The sequence below is a fragment of the Phocoena phocoena genome, chromosome 3, assembly GCF_963924675.1.
Source record: "Phocoena phocoena chromosome 3, mPhoPho1.1, whole genome shotgun sequence".
In the NCBI taxonomy this organism is placed as follows: Eukaryota; Metazoa; Chordata; class Mammalia; order Artiodactyla; family Phocoenidae; genus Phocoena; species Phocoena phocoena.
Window position 1 is genome coordinate 168,856,689 of NC_089221.1, and position 16,902 is coordinate 168,873,590.

General features: G+C 57.3%; 1 protein-coding gene across 2 annotated transcripts in view; it reads left to right on the plus strand.

Annotated features, from left to right (window-relative positions):
- The window catches only part of RFX2 (regulatory factor X2), a 45,676-nt gene that overhangs the window by 21,778 nt on the left and 6,996 nt on the right, over nt 1-16,902 (plus strand). Inside the window, exons 5-13 of one of the 2 annotated variants that reach the window (XM_065875533.1) lie at nt 142-216; nt 6,990-7,171; nt 9,298-9,417; nt 11,690-11,805; nt 12,678-12,796; nt 13,117-13,229; nt 13,552-13,706; nt 14,910-15,007; nt 15,908-16,057. In XM_065875533.1, coding sequence (XP_065731605.1) covers nt 142-216; nt 6,990-7,171; nt 9,298-9,417; nt 11,690-11,805; nt 12,678-12,796; nt 13,117-13,229; nt 13,552-13,706; nt 14,910-15,007; nt 15,908-16,057 — 1,128 coding nt within the window. The remainder of the gene's footprint in view (nt 1-141; nt 217-6,989; nt 7,172-9,297; nt 9,418-11,689; nt 11,806-12,677; nt 12,797-13,116; nt 13,230-13,551; nt 13,707-14,909; nt 15,008-15,907; nt 16,058-16,902) is intronic. The other variant, XM_065875534.1, reaches the window with a different exon arrangement.

The window sequence follows — 16,902 nt, forward strand, 5'->3', positions numbered from 1 at the left end:
CTATCCTGTAGGCACTCGGATCTTTATTTGGATATTAATACAAACCAATCTTGGCTAATGCTAACCATCTGATTTCGTTTTTGTTTTTTTTTTTTTCCATTTTGTTTTGTTTTGTTTCGTTTCTGCGCACATTTTCTTTAGCTTGAAATGGCGATTGAAAACCTCCAAAAAAGCGAAGGGATCACATCACACAAAAGCGGTTTACTCAACAGTCATGTAAGTGTGTGTCAACCTGCTGGTCTGCCCTGCTCTGCTTGTCACCTTCGTAGGCATTTTAAAAACGAACAGGGAGTTCCCCGGTGGCCCAACGGTTAGGATTCCAGGCTTTCACTGCCATGACCCTGGTTCCGTCCCTGGTTCAGGGAACGGAGATCCCGCAAGCCGCACGGTACGGCCGGAAAAAAAAAAAGCAGTGAGTTGACACCTTTAAAGTGCCGAAAAGGTGCAGAGGGGGGAACCCATCTAGACTTCTACACGCAGCAAAAACGGCCTTCCACAGCGAAGGGAAATCCAGGCAGGCTCTTCCTTTGTGAGAGTGGGGTGACAGCGCCTCCATCCTTGGGGGGAAACAGGGATTAAGCTGCTAAGTGTATGTAACGTCCTCCCCACCATGCCTGGCAGAGGACAGCACTGCAAATAAATTCGTACCCAGACAAGCCACAACCAAGAAATGGCACCGGACTGGGGGTGCCATAAACGTTCTTAGCTAATTCTCCTGTGATCAGCTTTTTGAAAATAAAAAAACATTGGTCATTTGACAGAAGGGCAAAGCAACTAATTCCTATTGATTTTAGCTGCATAAGACCTTCTTTCTCTGATTGGGACACCACGTGATCATAGGCCCCAAGGCCAGGAGGGCGCAAAGGTCTTTGCCTCTGGGTGCCTTTGAGTGGCAGGACGGGGATGGCAGAGATGACAGTGCAGGGACTCGGCTTCTGGGGACAGTTGAGGAGGGAAAGCTCCTGTCGCCCCCCCTCCCCACTCCTCCCTTTTCCCCTTACTTCTCCAAACGCCCTCAATTCGGCTTTAACTTGACTGGACCTTTGTTCGGCAGTTTGGAGGTAGGACAGCCCGCAGGAGTTCAGAGCGCACTTCGGGCAGATTTTCTCGAGCGCTTGGGTTGGGATTGGCATCCTTTTGAGAATTAAAACATCAAAGAAAAGTCCCCTTTAGTTGTACCCGATCCCAGCTGTGACCCCAGCAAGACTTTCATACTGGCCGACATTCAAAGTGAGTGATTTGGGGTGCGGGGCCAGAAAGCCCACTAGGGAAAGATCCAGGAGGTTCTGGGTTTGTCGGGGGCACAGGCGTGGCCAGCACCTCCAGCCCATTGGCTGAGCCTCAGAAGGCTGGTCACTGGAGGAAGAGCAGCCTCATCCCGGTCGTCTGGAAGGAAAAACAAAAGTCCGTCAGGCCCCAGGCTAGGTGGGTCATGGCCACCCTGTTGTCCATCACTGCCGGATGATGTCACCTGGTGGGAAGGTCTGGAGAAGGGAAGCTGCAGCCTTAGAGCAGAGCGTGTAGAAAGTCCGCAAGACGGCATTCTCTGCTCGGGGACCAGAGTTCTTCAGATCTCGAGCAGACAACGTGGCCGCGGCACAGCCTGCGAGGCCAGGCACTAGGGCAGCCCCAGAGAGCCATGAGGAAGGCAGGATGGGTGCGGACCCCAGGCCGGCGGCGTATCCGCGGGAAGTTTAAAATGTCTATGTGAAACGCGTGAGCCTCAGTCTCTGGCTGCAGGGATGCCTCTGGCTTTCTAACACTTTTCCTCTGAAAGGCGGGCTTGCCTTGGTTGCTCCTCCAAAACCAGTTTCCATTCCTGAGTTTAGTTTCTGAGCAGGAAGATCCTTCCTGTGTCCATTTCTTTCTGGCGATTTGTGGTTGGGTCGTTTTCTTCCACTGGGAGCCGTAAGAAGTAGGATCTGAGGCTTGGCGACTCAAAAGAGGACAGAAAGAAGATCTCGGTAAAGAGTCGACCCCACGCGCTGCAGTCAGCCAGCCAGGAGCTTGTCTGGGCAGGGAGGGCGGGGAGAGAGCTAGGGTGTGTCCTGGCGACAGACGGCCATGTGTCCTGCAGAGCCCTTCGTGGTCCTAATTCGCCGCGCTCACCTGAGACAGTTGTCCCTGGGCACCACTGGCTGCAGTCCCCGTGCCCGGGCAGGAGAGCCTGGTGCCGGGTGGCGAGATGCCCAGAGCCCAGGAAGGCTGGGCTGTGCCTTCCAGACCCAACCCGACATCAGGGTCACCCCAGCTCCCCAGGCTGCCCTCGGGACTCGGACCAGGGGGTCTGAGGGTTGAAGGGACCTTCCAGCCTTGGTGTGGGAGCCCCTGAGGGAAGAGGTGGGCCTCGAGCCATCTTTAAAACAGGGGAACGCATGATTTGGTGGCAGGAAACGAGGGATGACTGTTTTGGAGGAAGGAGGCAGAGAAAGTTGAGCTGGGAATGGAGATGCCGTCCCTCACCAGGGTGTCACTGTGGCCTGTGGGTGCAGCCACGCCAGCCAGGCTTGCCCCTCTGCTGTCCCCGGGTCTATCGGGAGAGGCCCCCAACCCCTGCTGACTCAGGGACCCCCATCATGGGTCCCTGCAGAGGTGGCCGCTGCTTACTGTACATAAACTACTATTTCCAGCCCCTGGGAGAAGGACCCGCTTTTAGGTGGATCGTATTCAGATTGTATGACCTTTTTTTTTAAATCAAGAAACATAAATTGTCAAAGATGATTTAGCCTTCAGGTGGTGGTGTAGTGACAGAGCCGTGCCCTGCAGTCTGGGCTGGCGATGGGCTGTGGCAGCTTCATGGACTGGGTGCTCTGCCTAGAAGTTGCTCCAGATTATGGCGGCGAAGGCCTCCGGCAGTGGTCACGGTTGGACTGCTGTTTTTTGGAGTTTCCCCGGCCCCCTCACCACCTCGACGACCCCGCCTGGTCTCCTGGAGGGAAAGGCTCTTTCCCAGTGGGCGTCGAGGCTGGGCCTCTCCCGTCAGCTCCACCCTTGAGCCTCCAAGGGCGCCTGCCCGCCCGGAGGCGCAGCTGCGCACGTGTGTCGCGGGCCGAGCCCTGACCGCCCCCCGCCCCCACCCCACAGCGGACCCTGCACCTCCCGCCACCTTCCTGGCTCATCCAGGGCAGCGCCGTCCTGCTGGAGGCTCATCCTTGTGCCCCCTCCTCCGCCCACAGCCCGCATCCGATGCCCCTTGGCCTTCAGAACCATCCGGAATCAGACCACTTCTCCCCCCTCACCCACCATGGCCACAGCCTCCCTACCGTCACACCCGGTCAGTCTGCCGCGGGCGAGGCGGGGCTGTGTGGTGGGGAGATGGGCCTCCCGTTCACCTAGTGTCACTGACGTGCGATGCTCGGCCGGTCGGGATGACACCAGGTGGCGGCGTCCAGGAGTGCGGTGCGCACACCCCACCGGCGCTCGCTCAGCCTACAGGGGAGGCTCTGCCTTCACGGAGCCCGTAGACCGCCCTCCAGCGCCCGTCAGCCTCCCTTCCGGGTCACCTCTCGTCGCCGGAGAGGGTGGAAGTGAACCCATTATTGCTTCGGAGGCTGCTGGTGGCATCTGTTCGCTCTGTGCTTACCTCTACTCAGGAGGGAGTTAACCACACATCCTTGGTATCGGTGTCCACGTAGTCACCCGCAAGGAAGTCTGCTTTCTGTGTAATTCTTGGGATTTGGCCCAGGTGGTCAGGAGCAGAAGCCATCATCTTATTTCCCAAACCTTCCTTCTCACGTTGGGCCAGTCGCGTCAGGTGCCGGGCGGGGTCTCAGCCTCCATCTCTCAGGACCTGGTCCGGGGCCCCTCCCAGGCCTCCACCTCGCGGCCTGAGGATCTTCCTGAGGACCCCCGTGGGCGCTCAGACCCTGAGACATTTGGGCCCCTGGTCCTGGCTTCTCCCTCCCGCAGAGGACTCCCCTAGAAGCGGCCTATGCTCCCCAGCCAGCGTGGCAGAGACAGGAAGAGCCTCCTGCTTGCACATCCAGAGGCTGTCGGCTCTCCTCATGCTGGGGTTCCCCTCCGCTCTGCGGGACCCCTCCTCCTCTCCATCAGCCTTTCTTGAGGCATCTTCACGGGGTGCAAACATGGGCAGACCCGGTTCTGTCTCTGCTTCCTGGACCTCCCGTTTCGGCAGGGAGACAAGCGATCGAAAATGAATGCTTGTGTCGGCGAGCAGTGCTCTGGAAAACCTTGGGGCTCAGGGGCCAGCAAATACCAGCCCTTCCTCACCTGGATCCTAGATCTGAGCCAATTGCAACTAGACAGCGGGGCAACAGACAGAACCCAGTTCCCCCCTGTGGCTGGTGAGGCTGCCGTGGGAAGGCTCGTAGCTGGTGGGACAGCCCCCCACCCCGCCGCTGTGAGCGCAAAGCAGGCCGGGGGCGTACCCGCAAGAAAGGAGCAGCTCCACCGTGCCACCCATGCCCTCCTTCCCACCTCCCGGTGACGTCAGTCCCTTAGCCCCAGAGTCAAGGCAGCGGGGGGCGGGGTGTGTGCAGGGGGGCCTCAGGGGTGGGGAGGAGGGTGCCTCCTGGGGCAGGCCGTGCGCAGTGATTAAACCACTTAAGTTCACAGTTTGTTCATAGTATCAAAGACAGAAGGAGGGGTCAGAACAAGGGGCGGCAAGGAGATGGCCCCTAAGGGTGGGAGCCGTGGGCCGGAGCAAAGCCTTGGAGAGAGAAGCGGGGGTGCTCTGCCACCTTTGTGTAGAAAAAGCACATTTAAGGAAAGTTTGAAAATTATATATCTAGGTGACTTGATGGAAAGTAGAAACCGTGATGTTCTTTCCCAAAGGGGGAACTGAAGAACCCTTTCCTGTTTCCCTCAGCCTCTGGCTGCTGCCTCCTCCTCCCCGCATCCCCGTGGTGACTGCCCCCCCTTCACCCACTGGTGGGGGTGGGATCCCCCTGCGGGGTCACGGGTGCAGCCAGCACGTGACATCCCACAGCACACGGACAGATGAGTGGACAGCTGTTCCCCGTGCACCCTGGGCTGCAGGAGACAGGCTTCGTGGTGACGGGAGGGCCGGCGACCCCTGGTTCAAACCTGCTACTCGGATCGGCAGCTGGGCTGGTCCCTTAGTGGGGAGGTGGTGTGGCAGATACCTCATCTGCAGGGCACCTGGGGAGGGCCCGCTGCAGGCTCTCCCCGGGGCAGCACCTAACCCCAGGCCTCGATGCTACGCCTCACACACCCCTCCTCGGCCCCACCCGCACAGACCCGCTCTGGGCTCCTCGGTGTCACATTAAAACATCTGGTCCCGACCTCCACCCTGAATGCCAGCCCAGCACTCCTCCCCCACCTCCCAAAACCGGAACCCATTACCCCAGCCCTTCTGGAGGCCAGAGGTCTGTCTTTCCGTTAGAGCAGGGGTCACCGGTCCACGGCCTGTTGAGAACGGGGTGCACGGCAGGAAGTGAGCGGCAGGGGAGCGAGTGAAGCTCCCCACCATCCCGCCTGAACCCTCCCCCCCACGATCTATGGAAGAACTGTCTTCCGGCCCCTGGTGCCAAAAAGGTTGGGGAGCGCTGTGTTATAGGACCCTCTGCTCTGTCAGCCCCCCAGGGCCCCTTCACCTGGACCTTTGACCTTTTCCCCACCTTCATCCTGCACATCCAGCCCAGGCCCACCCCCTGCCTCTGAAACTCTCCTTATTCTAGCATTCCTGGCACCAGCTGACCCCACCACCCGCCTCTCACTCGGGTCCATGTTAGAGCGGGGAGGCCCCATGGAGGAAACGAAGGCACATCAGGTTCACTTTAAAATGGCGGGAGGGGGCCTCCCTGGCGGTCCAGTGGTTAAGGCTCTGCGCTGCCGCTGCAGGAGACATGGGTTTGATCCCTGGTCGGGGAAGTTCTGTATGCTGCGAGGCGTGGCCCCAAACGAACAAACAAACAAAAACATTGTAAAGCAACTATACTCCACTAAAAATGAGTTTAAACTAAAATAAAGTGGCAGAGACAGTGTGTGGGGCTTAGAGGAAGTAAAATGGGCCCTGAGGTGGTGATTGTTGAAGCAGGCGTTCAGGAGTCTGTTCTCTGTACCTCTTTGCATGTTAAAACCATTCCGAAACGTGTCTAAAAGGGCGACGCGAGCAGACTTTGCAGCCTGTGGGCTTATAAGTCTGGGCGGGGCCACGACCTGGCTTGCAGGGCCGAGCACCAGAGGGGGCTGGGGGTAAGGGGGTGGGGCGGCGATCTCCCAGGGAGAAGGACAGAGGGTGTGGGAGCACAGAGGACAGGGGCCCCGGCAGCAGGGAGCCCCATCCCGATCCTGATGCGGGATCCTGCCTCTGGCCTTGTTCCCGGGCTCACTCTTCCAAATCCAGACCTCCCTCCGTTGGGGAACAGTCTCGAAGCCAGGATCAAACCGCAGCCTTTGGGGCGCTCTGCAGTGGGTGCAAAGTGGGCGGGGGGGGGGGTGGTTCAGCCTCCCTCGGTGTGGGAACTGAGCTGTCTGTGTGGACAGTTCTGAGTCAGTGCTGCCCTCTGGGTGCCTCGACTTCGGCCTTGGATCCTTTTCCCTGCCGTTGGCCTGAGCACAAAACCTGGCACACGAACCTTTCAGTCTTTTATTCAGATTCCCGTTTGTTTTCCTCTCGGTCCTGAGTACAGGGACTGCGGTGGTATTACCTTAACGGGGCGCCTTGCGGATGGGCCGTGGGGTTTTCCTTCCTCTTCCTTGCCCGTGTGCTCAGATCAGCTCCATCCCCGTAGGTTTAGGAAGCATTTGGTGTGTGAGGCCTATGGGGGTTTCAGTCTCCATCACGGGCAGGTTTTTATAAATTAAGTCAAGGAACCTGAAAGCTTGGCTAGAAATCGAAGGCATAAGTAAGCAAGTGAAAAGAAGCTATTAAGTAATGAACGTGCCCCAAATTGAACCTGAATCGGTGACAGTAGAGGTGAGTTGCCCCGTCGTGTCTGAGGACGGAAGGCGTGTGTTGCTGTCGGTGCGTCCACGTCAGCATCCGGCCTGTCTTGTCCATCCAGCTCCAGTGGCTCTTGGATAATTACGAAACCGCAGAAGGCGTGAGTCTCCCCAGAAGTTCGCTCTACAACCACTACCTTCGCCACTGCCAGGAACACAAGCTGGACCCCGTGAACGCGGCCTCCTTTGGGAAGCTGATCCGCTCCGTGTTCATGGGCTTGAGGACGCGGCGGCTGGGTACCAGGTGGGTCGGTGAGGGTGTCTGGCAGCCCTTGCACCTGCCCCCCACCCTCCTCTTCCCTTATACAGACATCGAGCTTCGGGAGAACGTGAGGCTCCCCCTCCTGGCACGTCCTGACGTCCGCGGCTCCGGGTGTACCTGGAGTTGCCCTGAATTGATGGTAGCCTGGGCCCGGCCTGGCCACCCGTGGGCCGTGATCGCTTCTCTCCTGGTGACGGGACACGGGCTTCACCTCCGCTCTCTCCCTTCGCTTCACCTCTGCTCTCTCCCTTCGTTTGAATTTTTCCATAGCAGGCTTTTTATTTTATTTATTTATTGTTTAACATCTTTATTGGAGTATAATTGCTTTTCAATGGTGTGTTAGTTTCTGCTTTATAACAAAGTGAATCAGTTACACGTATACATATATCCCCATATCTCCTCCCTCTTGTATCTCCCTCCCTCCCACCCTCCCTATCCCACCCCTCGAGGCGGTCACAAAGCACCGAGCTGATCTCCCTGCGCTATGCGGCTGCTTCCCACTAGCTATCTATTTTACGTTTGGTAGTGTATATATGTCCATGCCTCTCTCTCACTTCGTCCCAGCTTATCCTTCCCCCTCCCCGTGTCCTCAAGTCCATTCTCTACTCTGCATCTTTATTCCTGTCCTGCCCCTAGGTTCTTCATGACCTTTTTTTTTAGATTCCATATATGTGTTAGCATACGGTATTTGTTTTTCTGTTTCTGACTTACTTCACTCTGTATGACAGCCTCTAGGTCCATCCACCTCACTACTAATAGTTCAGTTTCGTTTCTTTTTATGGTTGAGTGATATTCCATTGTATATATGTGCCACATCTTCTTTATCCATTCATCTGTTGATGGACACTTAGGTTGCTTCCGTGTCCTGGCCATAGCAGGCTTTTTAAATAGCAGCCTCTGGATTGTCTAGTCGAGTTGGATTTACCATGTCTTGATGCTTTTTGCTGTGCCTGGACCGATCCACTGTGGGCTGCTCTTGGCAGACAGCGGCCGGGGACCCTCACGGGCGGGAATCTTTCTCCCTCCACCCCCGACCCCGGCAGTAGCGTTTGGCTCCTCCCACTAGGAAGAGACGGCCTCGCTCTGTTCAAAGCGGGGGGCTTGGCCCACACGTGAGATCATCTTGCATGGCTTTGACCTGTGGCCGGCCGGGTTCGCCACGTGCCCTGGGTAAAGGCGCACACACGTGGGTCTCGGCGTTCACTCACCCCCTCCCAGAAGCGGGCATGCTGGGTGTCTTAAAGGACGGGGCCAGGAGGGTTCTCTCCCACCTTGGGATCCCTGACGGAGGACATCCTTACAGAACATGGGCAGCCAGAGGGGGGCAGGGAGGAGGAGTCCATGACCTCTGGGGACACGGCCACCGCTGCCCGGGGGCCTTTCCAGATGGCTCCTGGGGCCTCCACCTTCAGAGGGTCCCAGATGCTGGCCTCAGAATTGGGGCTCATCCTGCCCGCTTTCTCCCTCCGAGCACCAGTTCAGCTCGCGCCTCACCTGGGAAGGACCCAGGCTCCCCGGCTTGTCCGTGTTGCCAGCTCAGGGAAAATGGCGGCCCGTGAGCTGAGGGTGTTTGCAAGGCCGCGTGTCTGTCCTTCCCTCCAGAGGAGACCCTTCTGACCTGTTTCCTTAAAGAAATTACTTAAAACCCTTTGAGCATCATTTCTCCCATAATAAAATAAGGTAGTGTTTCCCAAACTGTACCATTTCTAAAACGTGTTATTAGATGATTGGAAGGGGGGAGAGTTAATAATAGTAATTATTATTTATTATAATAATAAGTATTATTATTTATTATAATAATAAGTAGTAGTATTGCTATTATTATTATTATTAGACCATGCTGGGTTAAACAAAGTTGAACTGGCTTTTTTACTGCAGGACTTCTCAGAGCCTTCATCATACTAAAAAACAAGAGGGGAGTCTCCCAGAGGGGGAAGTCGTTACAGAATTTCCTGAACCTCTCTGACCACGGGACAGCCCATGAACGTTTCCCACACGGTCCAGGGAACACTGGCCCCAAGAGCCCAGGGAGAAGGGCGGGGGAAGAGCCCTGTCTTGCGGTTCAGGACATCTGCAAAGAGAGCTGACCCCAGATGTTTGGTTCCTAGGGGCAACTCCAAGTATCATTACTACGGGATCCGTCTGAAGCCAGACTCGCCCCTGAACCGGCTGCAGGAGGACACGCAGTACATGGCCATGCGGCAGCAGCCTGTGCATCAGAAGCCCAGGTGGGTGAGCTGCCGGCCGGCCTAAGGATCAGCCAGCCCACTGAGAGGTTTCACTAGCAGGAACGGAGGGAGAGGGGTTTCTCGACCACTGGCCACAACCTGGAAATGGATGAAACATGCGTGGAGTGCAGAAAACCAGTTCACGTTCGCCCCCATCTCGGCGTCCTGGGAGAGCCCTGCCTTTCACTTGCACCTGGCATGGAGTGAGGCCAGCAGGACGCGGGCAGTTTCAGGGTCACAACAGAAGTGAGTGGAAGGTGCAGAGATTTCCCATGTGCCCCCCCCACACCCCGGCCTCCAGTGTTGTGCCTCTGTTACAGTTGATGAACCCACATAGACCCGTTCTTGTCACCCGAAGTCCATAGCCGACATTAGGGTTCACTCTCTGTGTCGTACACTCTGTAGCTCTGGACAAAGGTGCAATGACCTGTATCCACTATTAGAGGATGGTACAGAGTAGTTTCACTGCCCTAAAAACGCTCCCTGTTCCTCCTGTTGGTCCCTCCTCCCCGCCAACCTCCGGCAAGCGCCGATCTTTTATTACTGGCTCCGTAGTTTTTGCCTTTTCCTGAATGCCATAGAGTTAGAATCACAGATCTTTGATTTTTCCTCTCTGTCGTCAAAGAAAGAGAGAGAACACTGAACATAACCCCAGAAGCCAGGAGAAAGAAGCTTATACACTTAAGTTGCTGCTTCCTCCTGACCTTTGGATCTGATGGCTGGAAAGGCCTGGTCATTTTCTGGAATGTTCTCTGCCTCACAGACCTACTCATCTTTTAAGGCAGAGGTCAGTACACTTTTTCTGTAAAGGGCCAGAGAGCACATATCTTCAGCTTCGCAGGCAGACACTATCTGTGGAGACCCTTCAGCTCTGCCCGTGTAGCGTGAAAGCCTCCACAGACCAGGTTAAAGCAACGGGTGTGGCCATGTGGCCATCAAACTTTATTTTCAAAACAAGGGGCAGAAATGGTGCTCTGCAGCCCTAGTTGGAGACGCCCCGTTCAGGGCCCCACTCAAATACCAGCTCCCTGGCCCCTTCCACTCACCCCTCTGCCCGCCTCTGTCCCCGGCCCCTCTCCAGGGTCCATTCTGCTCCAGGGCAGGGATGCACCCCACTCTGTTCCACGTGGCGCCTTCGTGCCTCAGCTGAGCTGCGTGGCTGACACCCCATTTTAGCTGCTCTAAGGGGTCCCAGTGACTCCCAACCACATGGCCGATCACGGGAGTTGGAGGTCCCAGGAGAGAGCCTGGAACATTCCCTGGGACCAGGAGTCCATCCTGTACCTGATCGTCCACAGACAAGGACTCTGTAGCTTCCGTTGTGGGGTTCGGGCCACAGGCTTGTGCCACTGACACTTAGAGCCACCCACCCCCACAAAGTCAGGTGGTCCACATACCTCTGAGCGGCGTCCTCCCTCCTCCCGGTGAGCCTGGCCCTACATCCCACAAGGAAAGGCACTCCCAGCTCAGGCTGGGTCCCTCGCACCCATCCCACCTGGCATGCGCATCCCTCAGGGCTCAAGCAAGTCATCCCAGGAAGCCCTTCTCGGTTACGTTTCTCAGTTTGCTGCCCGGACAGGCTGTCCACTGCTTTCTAGCTCAGGGCAAAACAAAAGTCTCAGAATGTGCTTTGAGATCACGTAATAGTAAGATGTTTGGGACTCTATGTAAAGAAGTTCACTTGTCTTCTAAGAGAGAAGTGTTAGAATATATACACGTAATAGCAACCCGGGTGTCCATCAGCAGATGAGTGGATAAACAAATGTGGTCCATCCATACAGTGGAGTGGTATTGAGCCTTCAAAAGGAAGGAGATTCTGACACACACTACAACATGGATGAACCCAGAGGACGTGATGCTTAGTGAAATAAACCAGACACAAAAGGACAAATACTGTCTGATTCCACTTATGTGAGGTCCCTGGAGGAGTCACATCCATAGAGACAGGAAGTAAATGGTGGGGGCCAGGGGCTGGGGGAGGGGAAGGGGGGGTCCGTGTTTCATGGGGACAGAGTTTCAGTTTGGGAAGATGAGAAAGTTCTGGAGATGATGGTGGGGATGGTTGCCCGACAATGTGAATGTATTTAATGCCACTGAGCTGTGCCCTTAAAAGTACCATTTTAATGGTAAATTTTGTGTTTTCTATTTGACCACTAGTTTTAGAAAATTACACACACACCCCAAACCAAATCCTGCTCCGTCCTCCACTCCTTGGGCCCCTTCTGGGCAGTGCTGTTAGGGCCTCACGGTGGCACACGTGTTCCCTGCCCAGGTACCGGCCAGCCCAGAAGACGGACAGCCTTGGGGAGAGCGGCTCGCACGGCAGCCTGCACAGCACACCTGAGCAGGCCATGGCTGCCCAGAGCCAACACCACCAGCAGTACATCGGTGAGCCCCCCACCCCGGCACAGGGCCTGCTGGCAAGGCTCTGGGGCCACTCGACACCGCTGGGGCTGGGTTTCGGCACCAGCAGCATCTACAGGGATACTTTAGACAGTTTTCTTGTATATCACCTTTTCAATTACATAGAAAGTTCTAGATAAACCCTCTTTGTGGAATCCCTGAGACTTTAGAATAATCAGCATGTTCCTCCCAAATTAATGGATATTAATCCAAAAATAATGGATTAAAGTGACCATCATAAAAATAAGTAAATAAGGGGACTTCCCTGGCGGTCCAGTGGTTAGGACTCCGTGCTTCCACGGCAGGAGGTACGGGTTCGATCCCTGATCGGGGAACTAAGGTCCCACAAGCCGCGTGGCTTGGCCCAAAAATTAAAATATAAAATATACTAAACTGAAAGAAAATAAGTAAAATGAAATGCCCGTCGGAAAGAAGACTGGATGTACTTTCAGCTGAGCCGGGCCCCTCCCTGGGAGAGTCCCTCCCCAGCTGGCACCGTCCCTGCCCCGGAGTGACGGGATACGCTAAAGACGTGGGTGGCCTCCGTGTACTTTAGTGTATCTTTGAGCCCCGACTGAACCCTCCCCTGTTGGGTCTTCTGGAGACGCTGTCACCCACCTGGGCGCCCCCAACGCTGGGGGGATGGAGTGCACGATGTGTGCTAGGCCCAGGCCCTGTGCTTTGTGCGTCACCGGGAGCTGACGATGTTGTCCCCTCCCTGCACCTGGGAAAACCAAAGCTTAAGGGTTGTGTGGTGTGAGAGGAGCCAGGGCTGGCATGGGGTCACCAACACGTACGGCCGGTGTCCCCAGCCCTGCTGACCTGCCCCCGCGTTCCCCCCCCCCACCCCGCCACAGATGTGTCCCACGTCTTCCCGGAGTTCCCGGCGCCCGACCTGGGCAGTGTCCTGCTGCAGGAGAATATCACGCTGCACGACATCAAGGCCCTTCAGCTGGCCTACCGGCGGCACTGCGAGGTGACTGCCCCCTGAACCCCGAGCCCAGGCCCTGGGGGCTCCGGTGGGCGCCTCGGTCAGCTGCGCGAAGCCAGCGCCAGAGCATCACTGGGTGTCCCCGCCGGTGACAAGGAGCGGACAGGACTGGCCCCCCCCCCACTCTGGTCAAGGGGTGGATGGAATCTTCCTTCGTTCACTCCCATCCCCTCTCGTGGTCTGTCTGGGTTTGGAAAGACCCCGCCGCAGCCCGTATCCCGGCCGCTTGCTTGGCACATGTGACTGCTTGGCAGTCACATGGTGTGAGTACAGCGGAGTGTTTATCCAGCCGTGTTTATTCCTAGGCCACTTTAGATGTCGTGATGAACCTCCAGTTCCACTACGTTGAGAAGCTGTGGCTTTCCTTCTGGAATTCTAAAGCCTCCTCCAGCGACGGCCCTGCCTCTCTACCTACCAGGTACTGCCCGTCAGCCCCCAGACAGGCCTCAGTTTCACGGGGCCTGGGTTTGCCCTGCAGACCGTCTCCTGCTGACACCCACAAATGCACCAGCTTTTCAAGAATCAGCACTCAGACCCCCTCACGCACGTGTGGTCTTTCCTCTGACTTGGTGTGCGACTCGTATGGCATTTCCCTTTGTTCGGCGTGGATCTCAGGGGTGACCACGGGGCAGGGAGCTTGCCTGCCCCAGGTGGTCCTGCAGCCTCACTCGGCTTATCCTGCGAGAGCAGGCCCCGGGCTGACGGCTCACCTGTGTCCCCCGTGACCCCGTCCCCCACAGCGACGAGGAGCCGGAGGGCGCCGTCCTCCCCAAGGACAAGCTGGTATCTTTGTGCAAGTGCGACCCCGTGCTCAGGTGGATGAGGACCTGCGACCACATCCTGTACCAGGCGCTGGTGGAGATCCTCATCCCAGACGTGCTGCGGCCCGTGCCCAGTAAGCGCCCCTCCCCACACCCCTGCCCGCGACCTCCCCAGAGGAGACTCCCAGAGTGGAGGCCAACCGAGGTCGCGGGACAGCCTCGGGGGGCGGGGGCTGAGTCGGGTTCTAACCCGCTTCCCCCCCAGCTGATCTGACGCTGAGCTCGGCTTCCTCCCAGCACTGTGAGTCTGCAGCATGAAGGGGTGGATTCTTCAGACCTTCTCCAGATTCCAGCGGCCTTGACTGAGGAAGGGAGAGAAAAGGAGATGGTGGCCCTTGATGGCTACACCCGTCTGGGGCTGATGCGGGCCGTGGGGACCCTCCCAGGGCCTCTGCCGCCACCCGCCCTTGTGGCCTCCGGAGGTGGTGACAACACCCGCCACCAGGGGGCGCCCGCCTGCAGGCCCCCTACATAGGGGCTGTCCCTTGGGCCCCCAGGACGCGAGTCCCGACTTCGTGAGGGCGAGGAGGCCGGGCGCTGAGCCTCGCTCTTCCCGAACGGCTGCCTGTTAACATCCATGCCTGTTAGCGCTGGGGAACCTCCATCTTTTTGATGACCTGGTCTGCTGCTTTTTTTTGCCAGAAAATGGGAAACAGCAAAACCGTTGCAGTTCTCCTTTGGCCTTGCCAGCCTGGAAACTGTTCAGTGTAGTGTGCTTTTAGAGTCTCTGTGTATTAAGGTTTGAGATTGGGGTATATTTCCTTTTATAACACTAGGGGTGGTTTTCTTTTTTCAAAAAAATGTATTTCTTATTGCAAGCCATCTGAAAATAAATTTGGAAGTTGGTAGAATATGTTTACATGCACGTGTGTATATCAGGGTCTCCCCCCTCCACTCAGCCCAGTGACATCGGGGTGGGTCCGTCCCCGGGGGGCGATCCTGGGCACTGTGGCCCCATCCCCTCTATGCCAGAAGCCGCCCCAGTGTGACAACCATGATGTCCCCAAACATGGCCCAGTGTCCCCCGGGGTCAGGATCACCCCAGGTGAGAACTGCCAGCATAGACAGGTAGATGAGCAGAGATCAACGGCGCTGGCCCCAGTTCCTACTCAGCATCTCCGTCACTAAGTGCCCTAAATTCTCACCATCCATCTCTTCTCCTCTGTGTTGCTTGTTCTCGGTGGGTGGTCATTTCCACGGCATGTGCACCTCTTACACGTGAGCTGATTCTGACGGGCAAGACTGCCTTTCTCACCGTTAATACTTGTGTCCCCCAGGTACCCTGACCCAGGCCATCCGCAATTTTGCCAAGAGCTTGGAAGGCTGGTTGACGAACGCCATGAGCGACTTCCCACAGCAGGTCATCCAGACCAAGGTAACGGTCGGGGTTGGGGTCTGGGCCTCCAGACCACGCTGCGGGGTGGTGGGGTGGGAGGGCAGAGGCTACAGCCTGGGGCCCCCTCGGGCCCCGCTGTGCTGTGAAGGGAGGGGGCTCCTGTTCCTCTGCCCCCAGGGAACTGGAGGACCGCTGGGCCCCAGAGAAAGGGGGCTGCTGCTGTGTGTCCTGAGGGTAAGTGGTCCTTCCAGGAAGGCCCAGGGCTGGGCTGCTGCTGGTGGAGGACAGGTGCTGACTGGGAGTGCCTGACAGACGATGTCTTTGCTGTGATACTTTTGGGTGGATTCAGAGCAGATCGAGTGTTGCTCTGCTCGTCATAGGAGGGGGATTTAACCTCTTTGTGGTCACCCTTACTGCTAGCGTCTCAGCCACAGATCAGCATGTAAAACATGGCCATCAGGCCTACTTGTGGAAAAGAGGCGATCCCATTCCCTTCCCGAGAGCGTTCTTACGGCCTCAGACAGGCGGGGCCAGATCTGGGCATCCCGCCTGCCTGCTCCCCACAAGCAGGAATCGCCTGGATAGCTGTTCAAAAGTGCGGATTTCCAGGCCACACCTCGCAACGTCTGATCCAGTGGTGCCTGGGAATCGGTATTTTTACTGTCCCTCCCAGAGAGCCAGAGGAATCCTAGAAGCCAGGGCCTGGCCACGCTGTGCTGAATTCTAACTCACCTGTGCCGTGGCGTCCGCTGTAGATGCCACTCCGTGCGTTGGTGACGCCCGTGTCCCTCACTGATTCTCAATTTGGGGGTCTCTGAGACTGTCCGGAGGACGGGTCCCTCTCCCCTGCCAGAACAGCTCTCTCCTGGTCCCTCCGCTGCCACGCCCCTGAGAAGAGAGAGACAGACAGGCTTAGCCTCACACCTTCCCGGGCCCCAGGTCGGCGTGGTCGGCGCCTTCGCACAGACCCTGCGGCGCTACACGTCGCTCAACCACCTGGCGCAGGCGGCCCGGGCAGTGCTGCAGAACACGGCGCAGATCAGCCAGATGCTGAGCGACCTCAACCGCGTGGACTTCGCCAACGTGCAGGTGACTGTCCTGCGCGCCTCCCCGCGGCCTGGGACCGGGGCGCGTGGACCCGGCTTCCGCCCGCTAGAAAAATGCGCAGACCCACCAAACGCAGCCTACCGCAAGACCGGCCCCGCACCCGGGCCCGGCCCATGCTTCTGTTGCATGAAAAGGGTCGGGGTTGAGGCACCCACAGCCCTCGGGGACACCCGGGCTCCACTGCGTGATCATCCCCCTGGCCTCCAGGCTCTGGGATGACGCCTTGGCCCATTTTCATTAAAATTTGCCTTCTGGGGCTTCCCTGGTGGCGCAGTGGTTGAGAGTCCGCCTGCCGATGCGGGGGACGTGGGTTCGTGCCCCGGTCCGGGAAGATCCCACATGCCGCGGAGCGGCTGGGCCCGTGAGCCATGGCCGCTGAGCCTGCGCGTCCGGAGCCTGTGCTCCGCAACGGGAGAGGCCACAGCAGTGAGAGGCCCGCGTACCGCAAGCAAAAAAAAAAAAAAAAAAAAAAAAAAAAATTTGCCTTCCCACTGCCATGTTCACGGCTCTCTCCTCTGGGCTTAGGAAAGCGCAGCCGCCATCAGGGGAGTCCTGCTGCTGTGTTTACGTCTAGTGTAGGCCCTGAGTTTATCCACCGAATAAACAGGAACACGCACACAGAGGAGTGGCCACTTAGAAATAACGCAACGCGAAGACGTGGTACAGCCTGGGCCTAGGATGCAGGGAGCCTGGATTTAGGCCCTTGGAAGCCGGGCAGGTTCCCTCTGGATGGCCATCCGTCTCTGCCCCATGAAGCGGGTGCCGAGCTCACAGTTGGAAAAGGTCGAGAGCAGCAGGTGTCCGTGCTTGTGTGTGTCCGGCCTAGG